This window comes from Heptranchias perlo, chromosome 17 (assembly GCF_035084215.1).
Source record: "Heptranchias perlo isolate sHepPer1 chromosome 17, sHepPer1.hap1, whole genome shotgun sequence".
Classification (NCBI taxonomy): domain Eukaryota; kingdom Metazoa; phylum Chordata; class Chondrichthyes; order Hexanchiformes; family Hexanchidae; genus Heptranchias; species Heptranchias perlo.
Genome location: NC_090341.1, coordinates 23,911,335 through 23,936,289, shown reverse-complemented (window position 1 = coordinate 23,936,289; position 24,955 = coordinate 23,911,335). Strand labels below are relative to the sequence as shown.

At 42.3% G+C, this 24,955-nt stretch overlaps 1 protein-coding gene across 1 annotated transcript in view; it reads right to left on the bottom strand.

Annotated features, from left to right (window-relative positions):
- cacna1db (calcium channel, voltage-dependent, L type, alpha 1D subunit, b) overlaps positions 1-24,955 on the bottom strand; it is a 529,322-nt gene that overhangs the window by 239,059 nt on the left and 265,308 nt on the right. The window contains exons 9-11 of the mRNA XM_067998737.1: positions 23,544-23,713; positions 10,782-10,872; positions 1,245-1,271 (exon numbers count right to left, since the gene is read on the bottom strand). Coding sequence (XP_067854838.1) covers positions 1,245-1,271; positions 10,782-10,872; positions 23,544-23,713 — 288 coding nt within the window. The remainder of the gene's footprint in view (positions 1-1,244; positions 1,272-10,781; positions 10,873-23,543; positions 23,714-24,955) is intronic.

Sequence of the window (24,955 nt, the reverse complement as noted above, 5' to 3'; positions counted from 1 at the left end):
CACTGTGCGCCGGTGGTGAAGGGAGTGAATGTTTAGGGTGGTGGATGGGGTGCCAATCAAGCCGGCTGCTTTGTCCTGGACGGTGTCGAGCTTCTTAAGTGTTGTTGGAGCTGCACTCATCCAGGCAAATGGAGAGTATTCCATCACACTCCTGACTTGTGCCTTGTAGATGGTAGAAAGGCTTTGGGGAGTCAGGAGGTGAGTCACTCACTGCAGAATACCCAGCCTCTGACCTGCTCTTGTAGCCATAGTATTTATGTGGCTGGTCCAGTTAAGTTTCTGGTCAATGGTGACCCCCAGGATGTTGATGGTGGGGAATTCGGCAATGGTAATGCCGTTGAATGTCAAGGGGAGGTGGTTAGACTCTCTCTTGTTGGAGATGGTCATTGCCTGGCACTTGTCTGGTGCCAATGTTACTTGCCACGTATCAGCCCAAGTCTGGATGTTGTCGGGCTCGGACTGCTTCATTATTTGCAAACGGAACTGAACGCTGTGCAATCATCAGCGAATATCCCCATTTCTGACCTTATGACGGAGGGAAGGTCATTGATGAAGCAACTGAAGATGGTTGGGCCTCGGACACTGCCCTGAGGAACTCCTGCAGCAATGTCCTGGGGCTGAGATGATTGGCCTCCAACAACCACCACCATCTTCCTTTGTGCTAGGTATGATTCCAGCCATTGGAGAGTTTTCCCCGATTCCCATTGACTTCAATTTTACTAGGGCTCCTTGGTGCCACACTCGGTCAAATGCTGCCTTGATGTCAAGGGCAGTCACTCTCACCTCACCTCTGGAATTCAGCTCTTTTGTCCATGATTGGACCAAGGCTGTAATGAGGTCTGGAGCCGAGTGGTCTTGGTGGAACCCAAACTGAGCATCGGTGAGCAGGTTATTGGTGAGTAAGTGCCGCTTGATAGCACTGTCGACGACACCTTCCATCACTTTGCTGATGATTGAGAGTAGACTGATGGGGTGGTAATTGGCCGGATTGGATTTGTCCTGCTTTTTGTGGACAATGTGTGGAAAATGTCACATTGGTATTTGATATGTGAATTTAAATTATTCCTATGCATTTTTTATTAGAGCAAATAATGCCTGTAATCTTTCAGAAATGATGCAGTGAACTAAAGTACAACAATAATGTCTTCAACTAACATACATAACATGTGCAAATTTAAATCATAGTTTGGCACCTTTCATGAATAGAAATTGAAGCTGAAGAGTCAACAAAAAAAGGTACTGACCTGAACTTTGACTTGGAAATTTGGATACTGTAAAGAAAAAATGGAAAAAGATTAACAAATAAACTACTGAATAAATCATAGAGCTTCATAAACCATGATGCTTCATAAGACTATCTGTTAAATACAGTACAGTATCAGAACTTTTGGTAATTATTCTATTTTTTGTAAGTCAAGTGCATGAGAGGTTAATGAACAAAGATGCGTTAAACAAATCATATATAACTGCTCTTTTGTATGGTTATGTACTGATTTTACAAAATGCTGTTTGTAGGTACTGGATGAATATTAAATTGAAGGGATAATGACACCTGTGGCACTTGTGTCACTGTCACACCACTGGAGAAAATCCAAAAATGGAAGAGATTGCTGGTGTTGCAATTTATTAAAATAAACATTTTTTCTTCAATCTTTGATCTGAAACTGGCCACTAGCTGATTATATTGGGCCGATTCAGCTGTCCTGGTTAAAATCATTAGAACCATTGCACAAGGCTCAAATTGAGGGAGCACAATGACTAGCCGGTTGTACCAGATACCATGAGGCTAGCTCATCAATATTATTCCTACTCACTGTGCAGCTTGAGCTTTGCACAGGGTTGCAGAAATTTGTGTGCCTGCAACCCAATAAGCTCAAAATGGAAGGGATGAGGCCAATTCAAGTTGGATAGCTTCTTATGCAGATAAAAAAAAATTGGAGCCTTTTTAAAGGCTCAAATATTATTTTGAGAAGTTTTCAGTCTTTGCAAAGGCTGTATGGGTGAAGAAGTGATTGCTGAGAAGGATGGAAGCTTAACTTGGAGGCAGGAAATGGTAGGCAAGAAATCTGATTCTCTGATCAGATTCTCCCAGGAAGGAGCAGCACCCACATGGGAGCGTTGGTCAGAAGTTGCCTAAGTTTCTGTTTATTTATTGAAATGGATGAAAGATCAGTGACTGCCAGCCCTCAATTTCCTGACCAGTGCTTTCTGCAACCCCTTTCCTTTCTGGAAGTGTCCAATTGAGGAGTCAGCCCTTGGTAAGTGGCAGAGCAGCATTGCTTCCAACCTTCTGTTTGATGACTGGCGAAGTGGACGTGCTGGATGAGGTGGGTATGAGGAGGGTTGCCCTGTTTGGAATTCCAGAGCAGCCTTCGCAGAGGACGGCAGTGAACCATGTCTGGCAGGTGGTGGTCAACATTATTTACAGTACCTGCAGGGCATGGAAACAGATGCGGGAGCAGACAGCACACTTTATTTAATTGGACAAGACTACCGAACAGGAGGAAGCACCTAGTAGATAGCCCACGATTCCATGTCACAAAGTGTTGTCTGTCGACCTGTTCCACATTTACAACTTGCCCAGCCAAGCCTCACACATTCTTATAGCTCTGTCAATGCACCTCGTGCATACCTATACCTCAGCAGAGCACAGAGTCAGGATGCAACACTTCACATTTTCCACAGGCTTCACACATGAAAACATTAAAACACAAACTTGGTCACTTATTGACACGTGGGATAGGCATCAGGTTGAGTAAATGGCAGTCATCGGTGACTCCTGCATTTCAGTTAATGCAGGCGTTGCAGCAATAGTGGGCAGGCATGTCACGTTATTTAATAGGAAAGAAGATGAAAGTGCTTGCTATGCTGGCCAACACATCAGTTCCCTGTTTGATTCAAGTATGGACAGCACATTAACTAATATTGCAGTGCTAGCAAAGATTGAGCCACAATCATAAGAGTTGAAGGCAGTGGTGACCTTGCCAATTGCTGACAGTGCCATCTGAATATTGCAAGTTGGCTATCTGTGTACTTGCTGCAAGTGACAAAACTTTGGCCTGCAAACCTGGAGATGCTGAGACAGTTGTCATTGGTCATTAGCAAATGGACGTGCTAAAGTCTACAAATGTGCTCTGGCATGTTTTCTTCCATCTTATACCACAAAATATTTAATTGAGGTGCTTTAAAAACAAAGGCCCCGATATTTATGGGGAGGCGGGGAGGGAGCGGGGAAGCCTGGTAGCGGGGGTTGGGGGGGGGGGGGGGGAGAGAGAACCCAGAAAGCCTGGAGATGCTGAGGTCATGTCGATATTAACGGCAGGACCTCATTATCATTTTTTAAATTCAGTTTCCAGCCCGGCATCCAGCCAGCAACACAAAGTTGTAAAATTAACCCTTATATGTACTCACAATGCTAAGAAAACTTAAGAACTGCTATTGTTTAATTCAATCGATCTAATTAGCCATTGTATTATGAGGCGTAATGTTGCATATTTTCTTCACAATAATGCCAATGATGCATTTATATTGTAATATTATGTATATATTTGTAACAATTTCCATTCTAGTAACATTGATAACTGCTTCTAAATGCAACTAGTAGAAGATTTGATGTACTACGCTGGTTATTAACTTGACTCTTTTACTTACAATTGGCAATGTCTTTTCTGTTTCTAATTTTTCTTCTCTTTTCTTCGCTTCTTTCCTGGACATGGTTATTTTTGTTCTCATGCCTTCATCTTTGCAAACGATCACCTCATCTCCAACCTCCCTTTCTTCTCCAAAGTCTTTAACTGTGTTTCACAACATGGTTTGAAGCCCTTCAATCAAGATTCCATGCCTCCCACAGCAAGGCCTTAACCAAAGTCATAAACAACATTCTCCATGATTGTGACCATGGTGCGTTATCCCTTTTTATCCTCCTCGACCTCACTGTAACCTTCAATATGGCTTACCACACCGCTATCCAGCTTAGTGGGACTGCTCTTACTTGGCTCCACTCTTACCTATCCAATCATAACTAGAGCATCATTGCTAGAGCAACATCTTCTCTTCCTACTGTCATACTATCATTTTAGGAGTTTCCCAAAAATCTATCCTTGGCCGTCTCCTCTTCCCCACCAATCATGTGCAGATATGGAGTCAACTTCCACATGTACGATGATAACACCAAGCTCTACCTCTCCACCATCACTCTCAACCCCGCCACTGCCCCAATGCTAGCAGATTGCTTGTCTGACAATCAGTCTTAGATGAGCTGAAATTCCCTTCAGCTAAACATTGAGAAGACAGAAGCCATTGCCTTCAGCCCCTGCCACAAACTCTGCACCCTCATCACCGATTCAGTCACTGTCTTAATCTAAACCAGGTTGTTCACAACCATGGTATTCCATAATACCTCGAACTGAACTTCCAGCCCCAAAATCCTCTCCAAAGACTGCCTACGTAACCTCTACCCTACCTCAGCTCATCTGCTGCCGAAACTCTCATCCATGCCTTTGTCAGCTCCAGGCTCAATTCTCAATGCTCTCCTTGCCAGTCTGCCATCCTTAAGTCTCCAAAACTCTGCTGCCTGTATGGCATACTGCACCAAGCCCTGCTCACTTGTCATCCCCCTCTTCGCTGCCCTACTTGGGTTCATAATCCCCCATGCCTTAATTTTATAGTTCTCATTCTTGTGTTTCAATCCCTCCATCCCATCCCAATCTCTGTAGCCTCCTGCAGTGCTACCATCCTTTCCGAATTCTCTGTTCCTTTGCTGATGGCTCTTTTGCCTCCCTTCACCCCATCTTAGGTGGCAGTGCTTTGAGCCATCTAGGCCCCACGCTCTGGAATTTCCTCTCCACCTCCTTCTCTTCCTTTAAGATCCTGTTTAAAACCCACCACTTTTACTAGATTTTGGTCACCACTCCTACTATGTCCTTCTTTGGCTCAGCGCTTTCTTTCCTTACGCCCCTGTAAAGCATCTTGTGATGGTTTTCTATGTTATAGCTGCTATAAAAATGAACATTGTTGTAGTTGTTCGGGTATAGTTTGCTCTGGCAGCTTTCAGGTGGCCACTCTTCATGTGTGAACTCAGTGTCAGAACACTATTCGACTGTGGAGAGGACCACAGCTAAACATGATTCTGTCCTCAGTCAAATTACACACATGAGCACTTTTGAACAAGTGTCACTAGACTGCAGTCAGCAGCAAGAACCCTGGCTTAAGTTCTCTCCCCCACCCCCAACTCAGCACAGGGGGCACTGAGGTCAGCTGTGGTGCTATTACCGTCACTCTGGTTGAGATCAATTAATTTAGCACAAACCAGGAAGCCTGGGACCCTCCTGATCTGTGTGGCTCAGTACTAGACTGTACTGCATTTATCCACTGAAGGGAAGAAATGACTGTTGCAGCTGTTATCATACAATTGTTTTGATGTGCTTGTACAAAATTCATCTCACTGTTATTTTAACAAAGGTAATAACCTGTCTAAAATAAACGGGATAATGCATTCATGAAAATAGTAGAGACAGAAATTATGTATGGCTGCAGTAAGTGTCTATACGAGAACAGTAATGACAATTATTTCTAACCTCGCGTCATCAGGAGCATTCACAGTAATCTTTTCAAGCCCGATTATAGGATGCTCAAGAAACAACCACAAAGTAGTAATGTTTGAACATTCAAGCGGAAAACAGTGGAAAGAGCTGGAAAAGCTGTCTAGAAATTCTAGAAAGCCGAGAAATTCAATCGCACCCGAAAATTGAGGTGGGGCGTGCACTGCATGCACCTGTTCACGTGGTCACAGATCACACTGCTACCATAGAAAATCAGATGGCTACCATCTTGGCTCTGGAGCCAGTGTTGACAGGGGCTTCCAAAGTGTCACATCACTGCTACATTCTGTTCTCACACAGAGCCGTAGGAGTGCCGAGGCACAGTCCCAGGAGAGTGGCCTTGCCTCCATGGGAGAATCATCTGCTGTCCTCTCTCAAAATGACAAAGGAGAAAGCCTCCGAAAGCTTGTGATTTTCAAATAAAACTGTTGGACTATAACCTGGTGTTGTAAGATTCCTTACCTCTCTCAAAATGACAGCATGCCTGCTCCTCTGTTACCCACTTCGCCTGTGCCCTTGTTAGTATCACACAGTCAGCTGGGCCAGATTGCCCCAGCCCACGCCAAGATGCTGCATGCTGCAGCCGGGCCCTCAAGGCTCAGAGCTGCGCAAGGTCACCCATTATGGCCATCTCAAGTGTCCTCAATGGAAGCTCAGCAACCCACCTCCCAAGCTGTAGCCATTGGGGATACACTTCATAGGAGCACTCGGACAGGTAAATGAGCGCACCACACAGGTACTAAGGGGTGATTCTTAATTATTCTTGTTAAATATAATACACAGATGGAATTAAGTTGTTGGATTTTTTTTTTGGTTTTGGATTTGGTGTGATTTTAATATTTGTAGTAAAGTGAGAGCATAAGTCTGGACTACAGGAAGGCAATCGGATGATGGTAGTAAGAACGGTGGTAAGGATACAGTTTTGGTGTACTGGGGATGGGAGAGATGTGAAGCGCTCTTGGATGAGCTGCTTTCTATGAGCTCTGGCAGCTAGGAGCACTGGCTGTCGATGTTGTTCCCACTCTTCCTCCTCTTCGTGCTGCTCTTTGTCCTCCTCCTCCTGCTGTTCCTGCTCCTGCACTTCTTGCTGCCTATGTGGTGGTAAGAGCTGGTCCGTCATTATGACAAAGTTATACAGCAGATGACTACAGATACACGGTCAGACTGTAAAGCTCCTCTTGAACCGTCCAAGCAGTGGAAGCACTGATTGAGCACGCCGACTGCCTGCTCAATGGCGTTTTTGGAGGCTGTTATTTTACCATAAAATGAGCGCAGTGCAATCGAATTTCTACGCTTTTGTTTCATATGAAGCAAATATGTGAACAGGGGACAACTTGTACTGTACAGATGGTGGTAAGCCACCTTCTTGAACCGCTGCAGTCCATGTGATGAAGGTTTTCCCACAGTGCTGTTAGGTAGGGAGTACCAGGATTTTGACCCAGCGATGATGAAGGAATGGTGATATATTTCTAAGTCGGGATGGTGTGTGACTTGGAGGGCAACGTGTAGGTGGTGTTGTTCCCAAGGGCCTGCTGCTCTTGTCCTTCTAGGTGGTAGAGGTTGCGGGTTTGGGAGGTGCTGTCGAAGAAGCCTTGGTGAGTTGCTGCAGTGCATCCTGTAGATGGTACATACTCTAGCCATGGTGCGCCGGTGGTGAAGGGAGTGAATGTTTAGGGTGGTGGATGGGCTGCTTTGTCTTGGATGGCGTCAAACTTCTTGAGTGCTGTTGGAGCTGCACTCATCCAGGCAAATGGAGAGTATTCCATCACACTCCTGACTTGTGCCTTGTAGATGGTGGAAAGGCTTTGGGGAGTCAGAAGATGAGTCACTCGCCACAGAATACCCAGCCTCTGACCTGCTCTTGTAGCCACAGTATTTATGTGGCTGGTCCAGTTAAGTTTCTGGTCAATGGTGACCCCCAGGATGTTGGTGGTGGGGGATTCAGCGATGGTAATGCTGTTGAATGTCAAGGGGAGGTGGTTAAACTCTCTCTTGTTGGAGATGGTCATTGCCTGGCACTTGTCTGGCGCGAATGTTACTTGTCACTTATCAGCACAAGCCTGGCTGTTGTCCAGGTCTTGCTGCATGCGGGCACGGACTGCATCATTATCTGAGGGATTGCGAATGGAACTGAATACTGTGCAATCATCAGTGAACATCCCCATTTCTGACCTTATGATGGAGGGAAGGTCATTGTTGAAGTAGCTGAAGATGGTTGGGCCAAGGACACTGCCTTGAGGAACTCCTGCAGTAATGTCCTGGGGCTGAGATGATTGGCCTCCAACAACCGCTACCATCTTCCTTTGTGCTAGGTATGACTCCAGCCACTGGAGTGTTTTCTCACTGATTCCCATTGACTTCAATTTTACTAGGGCTCCTTGGTGCCACACTCGGTCAAATGCTGCCTTGATGTCAAGGGCAGTCAGCTTTCATCTCACCTCTGGAACTCAGCTCTTTTGTCCATGTTTGGACCAAGGCTGTAATGAGGTCTGGAGCCGAGTGGTCCTGGCGGAACCCAAACTGAGCATCGTTGAGCAGGTTATTGGTGAGTAAGTGCCGCTTGATAGGACTGTTGACGACACCTTCCATCACTTTGCTGATGATTGAGAGTAGACTGATGGGGCGGTAATTAGCCGGATTGGATTTGTCCTGCTTTTTGTGGACAGGACATACCTGGGCAATTTTCCACATTGTCGGGTAGATGCCAGTGTTGTTGTACTGGAACAGTTTGGCCAGAGGCGCGGCTAGTTCTGGAGCACAAGTCTTCAGCACTACAGCCGGGATGTTGTCGGGGCCCATAGCCTTTGTTGTATCCAGTGCACTCAGCCGTTTCTTGATATCACATGGAGTGAATCAAATTGGTTGAAGACTGGCTTCTGTGATGGTGGGGATATCGGGAGGAGGTCGAGGTAGATCATCCACACGGCACTTCTGGCTGCAAACGCGTCAGCCTTGTCTTTTGCACTCACGTGCTGGACTCTGCCATCATTGAAGATGGGGATGTTTACAGGACTGCAGAGCTTTAATCTGATCCGTTGGTTGTGGAATTGCTTCGCTCTGTCTATAGTTTGTTGCTTCTGCTGTTTAGCATGCATGTAGTCCTGTGTTGTAGCTTCAACCAGATTGGCACCTCATTTTTATGTATGCCTGGTGCTGCTCCCGGCATGCTTTTCTACACTCCTCATTGAACCAGGGTTGATCCCTTGGCTTGTAGAGTGAGTAATATGCCAGGTTACAGATTGTGCTGGAATACAATTCTGCTGCTGCTCCACAGCGCCTCATGGATGCCCAGTTTTGAACTGCCAGATCTGTTCTATCCCATTTAGCACGGTGGTAGTTCCACACAACATGTTGGATGGTGTCCTCAGTGCGAAGACAGGACATCGTCTCCACAAGGACCAATACTGTCATGGATAGATGCATCGGCGATAGGTAGGTTGGTGAGGACAAGGTCAAGTCGGTTTTTCCCTCGTGTTGGCTCCTTCAGGACTCGGCCAGTAGTGGTGTTACCGAGCCACTACTTGGTTGTGGACATTGAAGTCCCCTACCCGGAGTACATTTGTGTGCCCTTGCTACCCTCATTGCTTCCTCCCACTGGTGCTCAACATGGAGGAGGACTGATTCATAGCTGAGGGAGGGCAATAGGTGGTAATCAGCAGAAGGTTTGACCTGATGCCATGAGACTTCATGGGGTCCGGAGTCAATGTTGAGGACTCTCCAGGGCCGCTCCTTCCTGACTGTATATCACTGTACTGCCAGTGGAACAGGACAGGATGGTGATGGAAGAGTCTGGGAAGTTGGCTGAAAGGTATGATTCTGTGAGTATGGCTATGTCAGGCTGTTGCTTGACTAGTTTGTGGGCCAGCTCTCCCAATTTTGGCACAAGTCCCCAGACGTTAGTGAGGAGGACTTTGCAGGGTCGACTGGGCTTGGTTTGCCTATGTCGTGTCCAGTGATCAATCTGGTTTTATTCTAAGTATGACTTTTTGTAGTGAGATTGTACAACCGAGTGGCTTACTAGGCCATTTCAGAGGGCAATTAAGAATCAACCACATTTCTGTGGGTCTGGAGTCACATTTAGGCCAGACCAGGTCAGGGCAGTAGTGAACCAGATAGGTTTTTATGACAATCCGGTTGTTTCATCAGTAATCACCATTACTAATACTAGTTTTTTTTTTAAATTCCAGATTTTATTTAATTGAATTTAAATTCTCCAGCTGCCCTGGCAGGATTTGAACTTATGACTCTGGATTATTAGTCCAGGCCTCTAGATTATAAGTCCAGTAACATAACCACTATGCTACCATATCCTTCTTGTAAAGAAACCAATGCAAATGGTACTTTTTAAAAAGCGCCACTATCAGTCTCCTGCCTTAATCCTTCAATTAAGCCCAACAAAATAAGCATGAATGCAATTTCAAAGTTGCAACCTGGATTCATCTACATGTGGTACATCAGTAACTTAGTGCTGGCTAATTTGATGGATCATTATGTGCAACTGGCAAAGTCATGTGTTCTTGAAAGCTTAGGAAAATGACAAATCAATGTCATGCTACTTGTCATTCTCTCCCTGCTTGAATTATTGCCTTGTACCCAGTATGCATTAAGATATGTGTTCACTGATCTCCTTATAATCTACCAAGCTGGGGAGCATTCATGCCATGCCTAATACAAACACAGCCACTCAAGAGGAAGGCTCAGAATTATTAATGTATAACTAGCCAAACAAAACCCGGGGCTTTGTATTTCACAGCTATCCTGAAAGACTGGTTGAAATGGATTGCAGTAAAAGAGATATCAGCTTTTCATTATAAACTTAACAGTCAAACAACATAATTTATTAAAAGTGTGCCTGAATGGGTGCATAATTATCTGTGTGAGTGATTTTCTGTGCACATCTGTCTGTATTTGTGTGTCTTTGTATCTATATCTATGACTTTCTTTGTGTCTATGTGTGCATTTGTTTTTATTTGGGTCTCTCTGTAGATTTCTGTCCCTCTGTGCATGTATGTACTTCTGTGCCTGTACATTTTACTGTCCGTTTGTATCTGCAGTTTGCTGTGCATGGATATGTCTATGACTTGTGTTTATAGTTCATGTCTATTCCTGTGCTTGTCTCTATCTGTTCCATGTATCAGTGTATACATCAGCGTGTGTCTGTGTTAGTGTGGCTTTACTCACCATAATGATCCACAACACGTCGTGTTCTCACCCTCTCCACTGGCAGCATTGTCTGTGTTATCAGATTCAGTATCACCAGTTGGCATATTTGCTGTTGTGAGAGGTCAAAAATATAAATAAATTCATAATTTACTTCATTTTCCATTTGTCACATCTTTTCCTGTTAATATAGCTTTTCTTGAAAGTCAATATTAAAGGCAAAAATGAAAACCAATGTTAACTATGATTGCAAATCTAATAAATGTGGCAACATTCCCAATAGAGCAAATATAAACCCTTCACAATCAAACAAAGAATAAAATAATCTTAAAAAGATAAATGTAACATTACAACTGAAGTAGCAATTGAAATAATATACCAGAATTGTCTTGGGGTAAAAAAATGTCTAGCAAAAACTATTGTTGTTTGTTTGTAATCCCTTGGACATTTAATTCAAGTTATTTCTTCAGAAAAGTTTAATTTCCACCTACAAAAAATTTTTATGAACTCAAAAATTGTTATTTGACTTAACTTTACAGATGTATTATTTTGTAGAATATCAATTGAATTAACTATAGAATGTAAATAGACTTTTTAAGATTTTGCAGTATTCACCTAAAGTTAACTAAGATAAATTCAGTGATCCTGCACTCCCAGCAGAAAGCCATATTCAAAGGGAGTGGGAGTCGGAGATGCGACTACAATACCGTCGCACCCTCTCTCCAATCCATACTCCCTTCGAGCTCGAAGCATGTGATTGTTGAATTTACCCTTCAAGAGCAGATTTTATAAATTTTAAAATGAATGGATGGAAAATCATGTGGAGTCACAGATGTCCACGCCTAAATTCCTGAATTGCGTTCCCTACACCAAACTCTACATCTACCTTTAAGTCGAAGAAACAAAATCCAAATGAATCCATAATGTTTGGTGTGATATGTTTCCTTCACTTAATACACTGGGTTTTCCTGGTGACTTTTTAAAAAATTAATTCATGGGATATGGGCATCGTGGTAAGGCCAGCATTTATTGCCCATCCCTAGTTGCCCTTGAGAAGGTGGTGGTGAGCCACCTTCTTGAACCGCTGCAGTCCATGTTGTGAAGGTTCTCCCACAGTGCTGGTTAGGTAGGGAGTTCCAGGATTTTGACCCAGCGACGATGAAGGAACAGCGATATATTTCCAAATCAGGATGATGTGTGAATTGGAGGGGACGTGCAGGTGGTGGTGTTCCCATGCACCCGCTGCCCTTATCCTTCTAGGTGGTAGAGGTCGTGGGTTTGGGAGGTGCTGTCGAAGAAGCCGTGGCGAGTTGCTGCATTGCATCTTGTAGATGGTACACGATGCAGCCACGGTGCGCCAGTGATGGAGGGAATGAATGGGTCACAAGAGTTAAGCTCAAGTTCTGTTCAACTTATAACAATATATAAATGCAAGCAGTTGTTGTTGACAAGAGTTCTGTTTGTTGGGCATTAGCTAATTATTCATACCTCCACCCACTTCATGTAAATGGGATGTGCTCAATATTTTGGAAAGGGATTACACTAACAAACAGATACCAGGTACTGTCCAACATTGCAGAAGAATGCAAAGTCCCAGAAGTTAATGTAGTTGGAAAACCAGGAGTACAGCCATGACAAAGACACAGTTTGAAGGTCACAGAGATTGTAGTCACAGATGATTCTTTGCTTAAATGGATAGCCATGTATGTCATCAGGACAATATCTTCAGGGGAGTTACCTGTCTACTGGAACTAGAGAAGTACATACTGAGGAAAGCGCAGAATCGATAGTGAACAGAACTGCCAGAGATCCAGTGGTAATAGTCCACGTAGGGGTAGATGACATAGCGAGAAATAAATTAGGGCCTTAAAAGCCATGTTTATGTGGATTAGCTTAAAACTCAAAGATAGAGGATACAAAGTAACATTTTTTGGTATACTTCCAGTATTTGGGAAAAGAGGGGAGTTCACCAAAAAAAATTGAGGCGGTAAACAAGTGGCTGGCAGCATGGTGTGAGTACAACAATTCTATCCCAAATAAATAACCGGGAATCTTTCCAGAATAAAAAGGGCTGGTACAGGAGAGATTGGCTGAAACCAAATAAGAACAAAGAGTCTTGTGAGGAGCACTGAGACAGCAATAGAAAACCATTTAAACTAGACAGATAGGGGGGAAAGCAGGGAGGAAACAAAGACGCTAACAAGATAGATAGTAGGCTGCAAGACAGTCAACAGTTATTTATGACCTGAGAGAGCCAAGTGAACCAGCAATCAGGAATAGGCACACATGGGAATACGAGAGAGAAACCTATAACAAAATATATATACATGAACGCTAGAAGGATAAGAAATAAAACGCCAGAACTACAGGCTGTTGTAGTAGTATGGAGCTACGATGTGGTGGGAATATCAGAAACACGGTTTAAACCAGAGGATAGAAACAAATATAATATTCAGGGATATAGTGTTTAGAAAAGACAGAATGGACAAAAAAAGGGGGTGGTGTTGCCATGTATGACAGGGACACCTGGGAGGTAAGATAAGTTGATTCTACGGGAGGTAAAAAAACTACAAAATTAACTACTCTGGGTAGACATCGCTAATGCTAAAAAAAAATCCAAGCTAATGCTGGGAATATAATGCGGGGAGTTATAGACCACCCAGTCAGCATAAGAAGGAGAGCAATTTTATCTTAGAAAAGATAAGAAGAGTGTGTGAGTACAGGAAAGTTATTTGGTTGGGAGATGTCAACCAACCCAATGTAAACTGGGAAAACCGAAGCTGTTTAGAATCAGAGTTGGTAGATGCAGTGCATGACTGCTTCTGACCCTGTCAAGGAAGCTACAAGAAACAGTGGTCATCTTTTTGTGGTATTCATAAATGACCCAGAAAAGGCACAGGAAGTAGACTGTGTTGCACCCCAAGGGAGCGACCACAAAATAATAAAGTTTAACAAGATCTGTAAATACAAAATAGTAAATATTCTGAATGACTAATTCCTCCAAGTATTCACAAGATAGATATGAGCAAAATATACTTTCCAAACAAAGATATCCCAAGTAAAATCATAATTTTTTTTTATAAATACGATGGAAATCCTAGACAGGCCATTCAGGCTCAAAATAAATAAATCCCCAGGATTAGATGGTATTTATCCCAGAGTGCTGAAACAGACTAGGAAAGACATTTGTGAAGCACTGACAATCATTATGTGGGAGTCACTGAACACTGGGGAGGTACCAGAAGATTGGAAAGAGGCCTAATGTGCCTATATTCAAAAACGGTCATAAAACAGCCACTGGGATTTACAGACCCATTAGTTTCACTCATTCCATGTAAGATAATGGAATGAATTATCAGGAGTAAACATGAAGATCACATGTACAATAATGGTTCTGATGCAAGACCTGTACTGCACTACAGTGGAGGAATACACCTCATTGGTGCTAACAACGAGAGGTGCACACTAATCTGCTGTGGAGGGAGAGGGCTGCTCTATGAGACATGAGGCTAAGTCTGCAACAATTACAGGCCAAACAGTGTCGCTATGGCCGTGTGGACTGCCTTACAGATTGCTGGAAGCAAGGTTATGACCACATCAGTAGTGCAAAAGTGCACATTTCTGTTGCAACCTCTCCAGCTGACATGTCAGAAAAAGATAACATTTGTGGAGTTTATAAGAGGTGCAAAATGTTCACTATATGATTTTGAGATAGCTCTCACATTTTGTTGTATGTGGTTCTTGTTAAGATCAATTTCTACACAAATTCTATAACCTCCTCTAGCCCTACAACCTTCTGGGATCTCTGCATTCTGCACATCCCCGATTTTAATTGCTCCACCATTGGCGGCCGTGTCTTCAATTGCCTAGGCCCAAAGCTCTGGAATTCCCTCCCTAAACCTCTCTACCTCTCTTTCTCCTTTAAGAGTTAGCAGAGTTTTGGATGAGCTCAAGTTTATGGAGGGTGGAAGATGGAAGGCCAGCCAGCCCACCTCATGACTTCTCTCTCCTCCTTTAAGACGCTCATTAAAGCCTACCTTTTTGACCAAGCTTTTGGTCATCTGTCCTAATACCTCCTTATGTGGCTCAGCGTGAAATTTTGTTTGATGACGCTCCTGTGAAGCGCCTTGGGACGTTTTACTATGTTAAAGGCGCTATATAAATGCAAGTTGATGCTGTTGTATACCTTTTTCTGGGGTGCCCGGTTTTGGGTCCAAAGGCAGTGAGGCGGCCACAACACGCGCCCAAACTGGGAGGACTGAGGCTGGCCCAAAGTTGGGCCTCAGGCCTCATTAATATTAATTTGGTGAGCTACTGCCGCTTGTCGAGCCTCCACAGGTAGCTCACCCATTTGAAGAAATTAATATTGGACTGCTTGCCTCGCCAGCACTAAATCCCACTCAGCTATCATCCCTGTCCTTGGTGATCCAATAGCCCAATACCTCCAATTTAACATTCTTACCCTCATGTTTAAATCCCTTCATGGCCTCACTCCTCCCAATCCCTGTAACCTCCTTCAGCCCTACAACCACCCCTGGAGTCTTCATTCTTTTGAATCTGGGCTTTGTGCATCCCTCCCTCCCTTTGCCCCATGTCCTGGAATTCCCTGCCTCTCCATCTCCCCACCTCCTTTAAGAACCTCTTTAAAACCCACCTCTTTGACCAAGCTTTTGGTCACTCCTCCTAATATCTCCTTCTTTGGCTGGATGTCCATTTGGCTGGGTGTTTATTTATTTCTGATTACGCCCTTGTGAAGCGCCTTGGGACTTTTCTACATTAAAAGCGCTACATAAATGCAAGTTGTTATTCTCGCTGTCATCATCATCTCTTGACATTCTAATGAGCAAAGTACACAGGGAAGGGATATAATTGTGGGTATCTTTCAGTGTGAGAGATCACAAATTATATAAAAATATAAACATTTTCTTCACATCTGGTTTTGAGGAAAGCTACTGTAATGACCAAAGGCTATACTTGATTTGTATAAGTCCTTTCACTTTCACTGTATAAACTTAATGAAGCCTACATAACTATGTCAGATGGAATAAATTTCTTTTACTACAACAGTTAGGATCTATTTAATTCATTCATATATTTCAAAATGTTACTGGGGAATTTTCATCTTTTAGGAGCAAAATCATATGCAAAATGTGTACAAATCCATGGATGTACAAAGTTGTTATTTTCCCCCATGCACAGCATAGTTCACTATACAAATGTGGAATTTATAAACATAAGTATTGTGCACATTAAACTTAGATCCCCAATTTGTCTTTTACATACAGGATGAATAATTGCACAAGCACATAGTTCTTCCCATGTATCTGAATTGGAGAAAGTATTTTTTGGGCTATACAATCTTGCGGCTTGATGATTTGACTTGTGTTCCCAAGAGGACTGGAGTTTTATATACTTTGCTCTGTTTACTGCTAATTTTAAAACAGTCATTCTCCACACCCTATAGGTTTCAGTTGGTGCTTCCTTGTCATAGAGTAGTTGAAATTGGTAATTGACCATATTGTCCATATCTATTTAAATTTTTTTCCTGATTATTACACAAACAAATATCTTGGATGATTACAATATAAAATAAAAGGAACTGAAATATCCAGGTCAAAATGTCCATGCCAAAAATATTGACTGGGATATAATAAAATGTTATCCAGGTTCAGAGAGCCATCCTTACTTACATACATCAAAATCACCTGCTACTCAGTAGGAGATTTTCTAGTTTTCGGTATCAATCGCTGATTCTAATAAGCAGTCATGTGAGATGAAGGGAAAAATAGTATGTGCAGGCATGAAGGATGTGATGTGAGCTGTCAGGTAAGAAGAATGTGGAAGCAGATAGGGCATGAATCAGTAGTCAATTGGGAACAAAAGAATATGTAGTAAGACATCAGAGTCTGATTACACTAGGATCAGCTGTTCCTTTTTATTAATTGTGCTAAAACAGCAATGTATGCACATAACACCTGGATGAGGAGAGATCTTAGGTGCAAGTACATTTCATCCACAGCTGGATGAAAAAAAATATTTAGACAATCTGAAGGGCGAACATGTTCTTTTCATGTTTTATTGTACTTGAATAGCATTTCTGTTCTAAAGTTTTCTGTTTGGGCCCAATTAGAATCAAAGACTGTGCATAATTTGTCACCATATGCATTTATGTTTTACATCTGCTAATAGAAGGAAAATAGCTTTTATACATTGTGCATTAGATGAAAATTTGCCCCACTAAGTCACAGTGTAGTTCAAAAGCCTGTTGAGAAACAAAAACACACTGATGTAGAGATAAATGTACAATGAAAAAAAGCAGATCTTAGTAATTTGTTTCGACATAAAAATATATAAATACTTATTCACAAAATTCAACTTTGATTTTTTTTACCAGTTTCAATTTTATTTTACTGTTTTGAAATCTTTCAGTATAGAACTGTTGAACATGTCTACTGAATTGCACATTCCATAGTCAAATAACAACCTTTTTTTCCATAATCTGGGCCATTCAACCAAAACAGCCTCTTTGCTACAGAAAAACAATGTTTTTGTTATTATGAACACTGCAAATAATATATCGAAATATCTGATCATGCAATGGAGAGAAAACGACAATTACAAAAGAAGCAAAAGCCACACAAAGCACAAACAAAATCCAAGACAAAAACAAACAAAAATTACCATGTGTTTCAGATGACTGGCTAAACCACCCAAACCTTCCTTTCTTCTTTTCCAATAATTGGGCCAGTGTTACCCCTTCATATTAAATGCATGCAATTCCAGGCATTTAAACATCAGATGGCAGCAGCAACATAACAAAGATTAGAAACAGCAATTGACAAAATGAGGTTACATATAATTCTAATGTAACAGAATCAATGCTAAAAACAATACAAAAGATAAGACATTGACTGCAAAGCTACTGATAGCCAAATCTCAAGTTAGCCAGAACAGTAGTCAGAATTAGTCAGATTTGTTTGTGTTATAGTGTGGTGAGCATAATGTTACCAATGTCATATATTGTTCATTTCAACTATTATTGCTGAAATTAATGTCACAATGTAATCCAAAATTTAGTCATTTAAAATTATATTTTAGATTTAATTGAAAACAATCTAAGTTTATATGAGGCTCCCCTTGCCTCTGGCCGAATAATGTATTCTTTGTACGTTATCCTACACTGTGAAACAGCAAAGCATCAATAAGTTAATAGCATTGTATGGAGCTGAGAGTAGATAACAACATATCAGAGTGACTGTACTTTTTAGAGTCAATGCTAACTTTTAAAGTAACATGTAATACATTACTATTTTTGTATAACATTACAATAAAGTTTTCCTCAATTCTCTCCAAAGTTCTTCTGTTTCTTTAGAATGTGGTGTTCATGTTAATTTTAAGTGTAGAGTAGCAATGTTTATGTTGCTTGACTATGTTCATAAAGCTTGCAAATTACTGCTGATCGTGGTGAATTAAGTAACTTTTGTATTTGTTCCACTTTATCATATTTCTCTATAAAATACATCATCACATTGGTATAGACAATTTCCTACAAAGAATATTTCAGAAATTGGAACTGCTCGTATGTTTAAACTGCATTGTATCTGTAAAAAAAATACTGTAATACATGTGATGAAAGTTACTTTGATGGTAAAGATGTTGCATAACTGCAAGTTGTTTCATTCAAAGGACTGGTTAACAAGTTTCGAATCTGCCTCAGATATACTTTCGGGTACTGCAATGCTGGTCACTCTCATAAGTCATCCAAGCATCTTATGCTCAGGAGTGTATTCATACTGCCCAATATCTAATTATACAACAGCATGACCAAGGTGTAACAATAGGACTCCCTTGTGTGCTAAATTGGATAAGGTATCGTTCTCACATGTCCTCGCCTATGTTTCTCCAATCTTTAAGCAGGTGAACTGAAAAGCATTTTAGTCAGACAAGGCCCGAAAGGAATTGATAAGCTGCTATTTTACAAACAGCAAGTGACCATACAAAGTAACAGTTAATAAACAAACCTCGCCTACTTCATTCAATTTTCAATTCTCTCTTCGAAAAATGAGAAAAGTTAATAAATCACATGTTCTATCCCTTTTGTAGGCTGACTTACTTGTTTTTGGCATTACCTTTCTTTCTAGATAACTTCTAAACTTCAAAAATTGACTCCCTGCATCTTAGCTTCCAGCTCCAAGCCTGCACTTCATGGTCACCTGTTTAAAACTTGACTGCCTGCCCAGGTGTCTTTTTCCTTTGTGTTCCCAGCAAGTGGGAAGACTGTCGCTCTGACCTCTTCCCCATTCAGTGACACACTAGTAAACCCGTCAAGAAAACCAGCTACCGCACCCCTCCTCTTGGGCTATGGGTTCAAAAAACCATCTTGTGCTATCCTCAAAATGAATAGGGACCATCCCAGTTTAGTGAGCCTGAAATTAGTCAATTAACTCTTGATGTCTCAGTTTGAAATAGACCTTAAGACACAACATTCCACAAATTAGCTTGTCTAGCTTTAATGTACATCTGCATGATATGCACAATAATTCAACAATACCTGGCCCATTAACAAAAAAAACCCTTTGGTCTGGATTTTCTTGAGATAAACCTTCCATTTTTGGGCAGTGTAGAGGCAGTCTGGCAAGTAAAATGGGGCAGAGAGGCCTTCCATCGAAGCTCCACCCTAAAATGTTAGCTGCCATGATATCCCCCGTAACCCTGCTTTGACCTTGCGCCGCCCACTGGAAGCCCGTCCCCTGCCATAGGTAGATGAAGGAGGAGGTCATGGCCAAGCGATCTCCGTGATTTCCCTTTGTTTCCACCCCAGAAAATCCCACCACTATTAAAGATATGTACTTGTACAGCACTGCATCAAGAGGCTGCACTTCACCAGGCAGGCTGTCGCTGATCTATGTACCCTCTTGCAATAGGACCTGCTGCCTGTTGGATCAAGGGACCATGCTTTGCAGTCAACACCACCCTTAATTTCATTCTCTCAGGCTTTTTCCAGGCTGCTACAAGGGACATCACTTGTATCTTCCAGTCTGCAGTGCATAGCTGCATCAAGCAGGTCAACAATGCCCTATTTGTCAGGGCCAACCAATATATTACCATTCCCATGGATGCCAACACTCAAAATGAGAGAGCTCTGGTATTTGCAGCAGTGGCTGGCTTTCCTCATATCCAGGGCATTACAGACTACACTCACATAATCATCAAAGCACCAGAGGTGAGCCAGCAGCTTTTGTCAACAAGAAGGGTTTTCACTCAATTGAAGTCCAGCTGGTGTGTGATCACCGCAGAGGATCATGCAAGTTATGCCAGTTTCAGAGGAGGCTGTAACGATGCCTTCATCCTGCAACGCTCATCCATTTCCCAATATTCAACCCTTCCAGGAAGGTATGAGGATTGCTGCATGGGGACAAGGGCTACCCCCTGTACACATAGCTGATGACAATAGTATCTCCAAAGTTGAGTCCAGAGCCTGCATGGCAGCCATTTGAGCTTCCACCAAAGCTGCAAAGGTTGGAAATATAGACTGCTGTTGTGAAGGCCCGGCTGCAGCATCTCTGGAGGTGGCCACACATTCCATGGTAGACTGCAGAGTGGTGTTGCTGTGTGAGATGACACCACACAAGCTGGAAGCTGACTCTTCAATATTTCCAGCCAAGGTGCTGAAACTCCTTAGCAGGCCTTCCAATACCTGATATAACTGCTTGTGCGAAGCAAGCAGTTTTCATCTCATAACTGAGCCCCTCAAGTCCACATCTCTGTCTTCCTCAGCAGAGCTGAGAGACGACCTTGCCCAATGGCGAACTGTCTTTTGGGCTGTCCCTACCATCAGTACCTGCTGCTGGGTGTTTCACCACCTGCAGACTCGTCTAGCTCACTGTCAAACCCATGCGGAATGCCAATCTCTGTGCTGGTGCCTGGGATTGATGGAGTGCATGATGGTGGTGCATCCTCAAGAGAATTGTCCACCTCTGAGCTATCTTCTTCAGGAAGCTCGCTGCTGAGAAGGACCTAGAGGAAAGAGAAAAGGCACAAGAGTTAAGATGGCACCGAGAGGCTGAACATTAGCAAGTGACAAGTCTTCAGAATGCAGTTTGACGTTGTGAAGCTTGCTAAATATTTGCTGAGGTGAATGAAGAGTTACAAATAATATGCAGACATCCTGCTCAGAGAAGTCACCAGCCTCGCCTTTACTGATAGTCATCGCTTTATCTGAGCCACTAATCTCCAGGGCTTCTGTAGAGAGGGCAGTTACTGAGCGGCTGTTGAAAATGTCAGTGGAGGTGTGTAGGGCTTGTGCATATAGTGCATTCTCAGAGCTGTATAAGAAGCAAGATAGAATGAGAATGGGGAGGTGGTGAATGGAAAGCCAAGTGTTTGGAATGTGAAGTGGGGAAGGAGTCCCCAGAGAAGTTGCTGGTTGTGCAAGTGTTAGGATGTGAGAAAAGAATGCTGTTAGTATCTGCTATGAAGACGTAGAGGAAGAGGTGAATGTGTTTGGAATGAGAAAGAGAAGTGTTGAAGTGTGCCCTTGTGATGTATGCTGAAGGATGTGATGGAGAGGAGAAAATTGTTGAGAGTACTCAGGGAGGGAGTGAAAGGAGAGCTGTCAGGTGTTGTTGAGAGAGATGGAGAGATGAAGCGCTGTACTCACCTTTGCTGCTCTTGTGAGGTCATTGTACCTCTTTCTACAATGAACCCAGGTCCTGGGGTGATGCTGTTGGCACTGACCCTCTCAGTCACCTTTGTCCAGGGCTGCTGGATAGTCGCCCTGGGGATCTTCCTGCGGGTGCTGGGGAACAGTACCTCCCTCCTTGCATTGACCTCCTCCACAAGGACCTCCAGGAAGGCATCAGAAAACCCAGGGGAAACCCTATGATTTACTACTGCCAAGATAATTGTGTGTACACTCTTTTAATTAAATCTCCCAGAAGGGAATGAAACCTCACATTAAGAGGTGTATTTCCGCTTTAAATAGCCCACCAGAAATCGCGCAGTGAAAATGGGCAAGCTGCGATCGGGTGGGGAACCCGTTAATCATATTAAAATATGAGGCCCAGGAGTTAAAATCGCCCGGGCCTCATGCTGGTAATTTCAGCGGAGCTTGCCGCTTGCCGCTTGCCCCACACCCCACCCAACTTAAAATCAGGGCTCATAAGTATCATTGTAGGTGTATACATGTGCAGTGGTTCAGCATGCCAGATGCAACACTAACTGAACAGATTGAATAAAGGTCACACTATATCAAACAAATCCATTTTGTCATCATGTTATCCTAAAATAAATTTGATTAACGTATGCACCTCTGAAAGCTATGACTCACGAGAATCTTTTGACAGATTATGGAAGTTTTGCACATTTCAATCTGGCATTTGTCTTAGAATAGTAAATCCATTAGACACTGACTTCAACATAATCTGAAGAAAGGAGCAAATCTTTGAGGAAACATTCTACAGAAATATGGCAAAACAAGCTTACCTATCTGAACACATTACCAGAAAAATACTGGGGCCAATAATGCAGCCCTGGCACAGCACCACTGGGACAGCTGCTCCTCAGGCACTCCGAATACCTGCACCTCACTAAGTTGACCTCAACTGATAATGTGAGGTCAGCTCATTTAAGCATGTTTGTGCCTCAATGCTTGGTACGCTGAGACGCAGAATCAGGGACCAGAATGACAGGTTCCAGCAGATGGTGAAGGACTGCTCTTGACGGGCCAACATTTATTTTATGGTTCCAGGCATAAAGAACATTTTAAGACAATGGGCACTGGAGGTCAAAGAAGCCAGTTTTATAAATGAAGGATGGCCCAATTGGGTGGAGAGGACCACTTAGGAGGAGCATTCAAATTATTTTAATAGGCCTCTCCTGAAGTTCTGCCCAGCCATATTTTGAGATCCAACCTAATTTAAATGGAAACTATGGACTTAATGAGCTTTGCTCAGAGTCAGTGCACAAGCTCTTTGCACTCAAAACACTACTGGACCACACTATGGGATGCAATTCTCATTGGGCATTGACGCCTCAGGCCTCGGCGTCCAGTAATACAGGGCCTCTGCACTCCAAGCACTGCACAGGTACCATGGGCTGCATTATCATCCCCACTGGGTTAATCAAAGGGAAATGTTATAGAATTATTAAAAGGTTCGACTGTCCTTTGTCAGAGTGATACCACAATCTATTTTGCAAAAACCCATACCAAAAACAAAAGTATACTTTTTTTCAGTTCCCATCCTTATTGGTCATTGGCTCAATGGTATTTCACGTGCAATGTTCAATGATCCAAAAAATATTTATTTTTTTTAAATGTTAGAGACATGAACCAATGAGTACAAAGAATAGAACATTTTCATGGACAAAATGGAATAATCATTTGTGTACAGCTTTACATCTCTACAAGTCTGCTTTATAGTACTCACCCTAATAACTGATCATTTTTACTCAGTTAATTCACTGTTAAAAGTAACACGGACATACAATGGTCAACTTTCTGGCTTCATGATATCAGTGGGTAAGGCTCCCTGCTGGGAACATGAAGTCAGAAAACTACCCCTATATACTAAGTATTAACAAACCAAACTAAGGCTACTATAAACTATTTTTAGTTTGACGCCTTACTTTAAAACAATTTACATCCATGCCTGAAAAATAATATTAATCAAACTTAGTGCATTTAATTTTTCACATAGGCAAGCTGTAACAAGTTAAACAAAGATATTGTTGGTATTTTATCAATCTCATGTTCCTAGTGTATCAATAAATGAAGATACGTACGATTTCGTTTCTCTGCATTCTCAATGTCTTCCTCATTTTCGGGATCGATGTCCTCTGCCTGGGTGATCCAGTCCAGATAGCCCTTGAGGTCCTCTTCAAGTTGTTGTTTCTCACGTAGCTTCTGAAAGTCTCCTCTGGCCTTGGCCTTTTCTCTTTCCTTAGAAAATTCACTGTAAGTTTCATAGTAATAGGAAATATTTCAAATAGAAAGACTACAGCAAAATAGCAGAAAGGATCTTAATTATCATTATTTTGTTGCTAATTGTTAGTAATGAACTCAATATAAAACCCCAAATGTTCTGTATATATTCTGTAATGGAGTAATTTTCATATTTCATATTCAGCTTCTGAACACAAGTGATCATCAACAATCTACAATCCAGTATGATAGGCTAGTACCATAACCACTAGCCTATCAGCTTAGATGTTTTGAGTTCAAATCACTATGGCAAGTTGTGAAATTGAATTCAATAAATCTGGTAATTTGTGGGTTAGCAACAGAAAAAAATGACGACAAAAGCTGGTGGATCGTTATTAAAACTCAATTGGTTCATTAACATCCTTCAGGGAATGCAACCTGTCACCTTTACCCAGTGACTGCAATTCCACAATCTGTGATGGTGGCCAATTTTCATTCCTTCCACTGGGCAGCAAAGACGGTAGCATGCTGAAAATCACAGCACTTGTCACCCTGTTCCCACCGACATCCAGGTTGCCACCATTTTGATGAATTCCTTCATATGGGTAGCCCAGGCACCCACCAAAAAGAGGTGAGTGCTTTATTAACCCATGCAAATCAGGGTCCACCGTACAAACCCCACCCAATGGAACTATACGGAGAGCAGCCTAGATTAGCAAGTTATGCCAAAATTTACAACCATTTTAATGGAGAACTAAACCACTAACTATAACTTGGAATAAAGTAACTGAGTCCTGCTGCTTTGCACAGGAAAATATGTACAATGAAAATTGACATTCAGTCCTGTCTCTCACTAGTTTATCAGTTGCCATATGGAGGTCACATGGCTTTATTACACTCAATGTCAGCAATGTGCAGGAAATGAAATATGCATAATACTTTGAAGGTTGCAGTGGAAAAATATGACATTATGTACCTGCCTTAAAATCAGACACCCATTTGCATCCTTAAAAACATTAGTATAACAAAACTAATATAATAATTGAGTGAAGATACTGCCCAAAATTAAGAATTGTAAAATAGTCTGAATATAACACTGTCCAACTTTAAATGGCTCCATTTTAGATTGCTTTTATTTTCCTGATCATTTCAACCTTAGTTGTAAATCTGAAATCTTAGATTCCAATGAAAATGATGGTGAGCTCTTCCTGACCTTGATAACTTTGCAGATCACTGATGCTAGAACACAGAGAAAACAGTTCACACATCCATA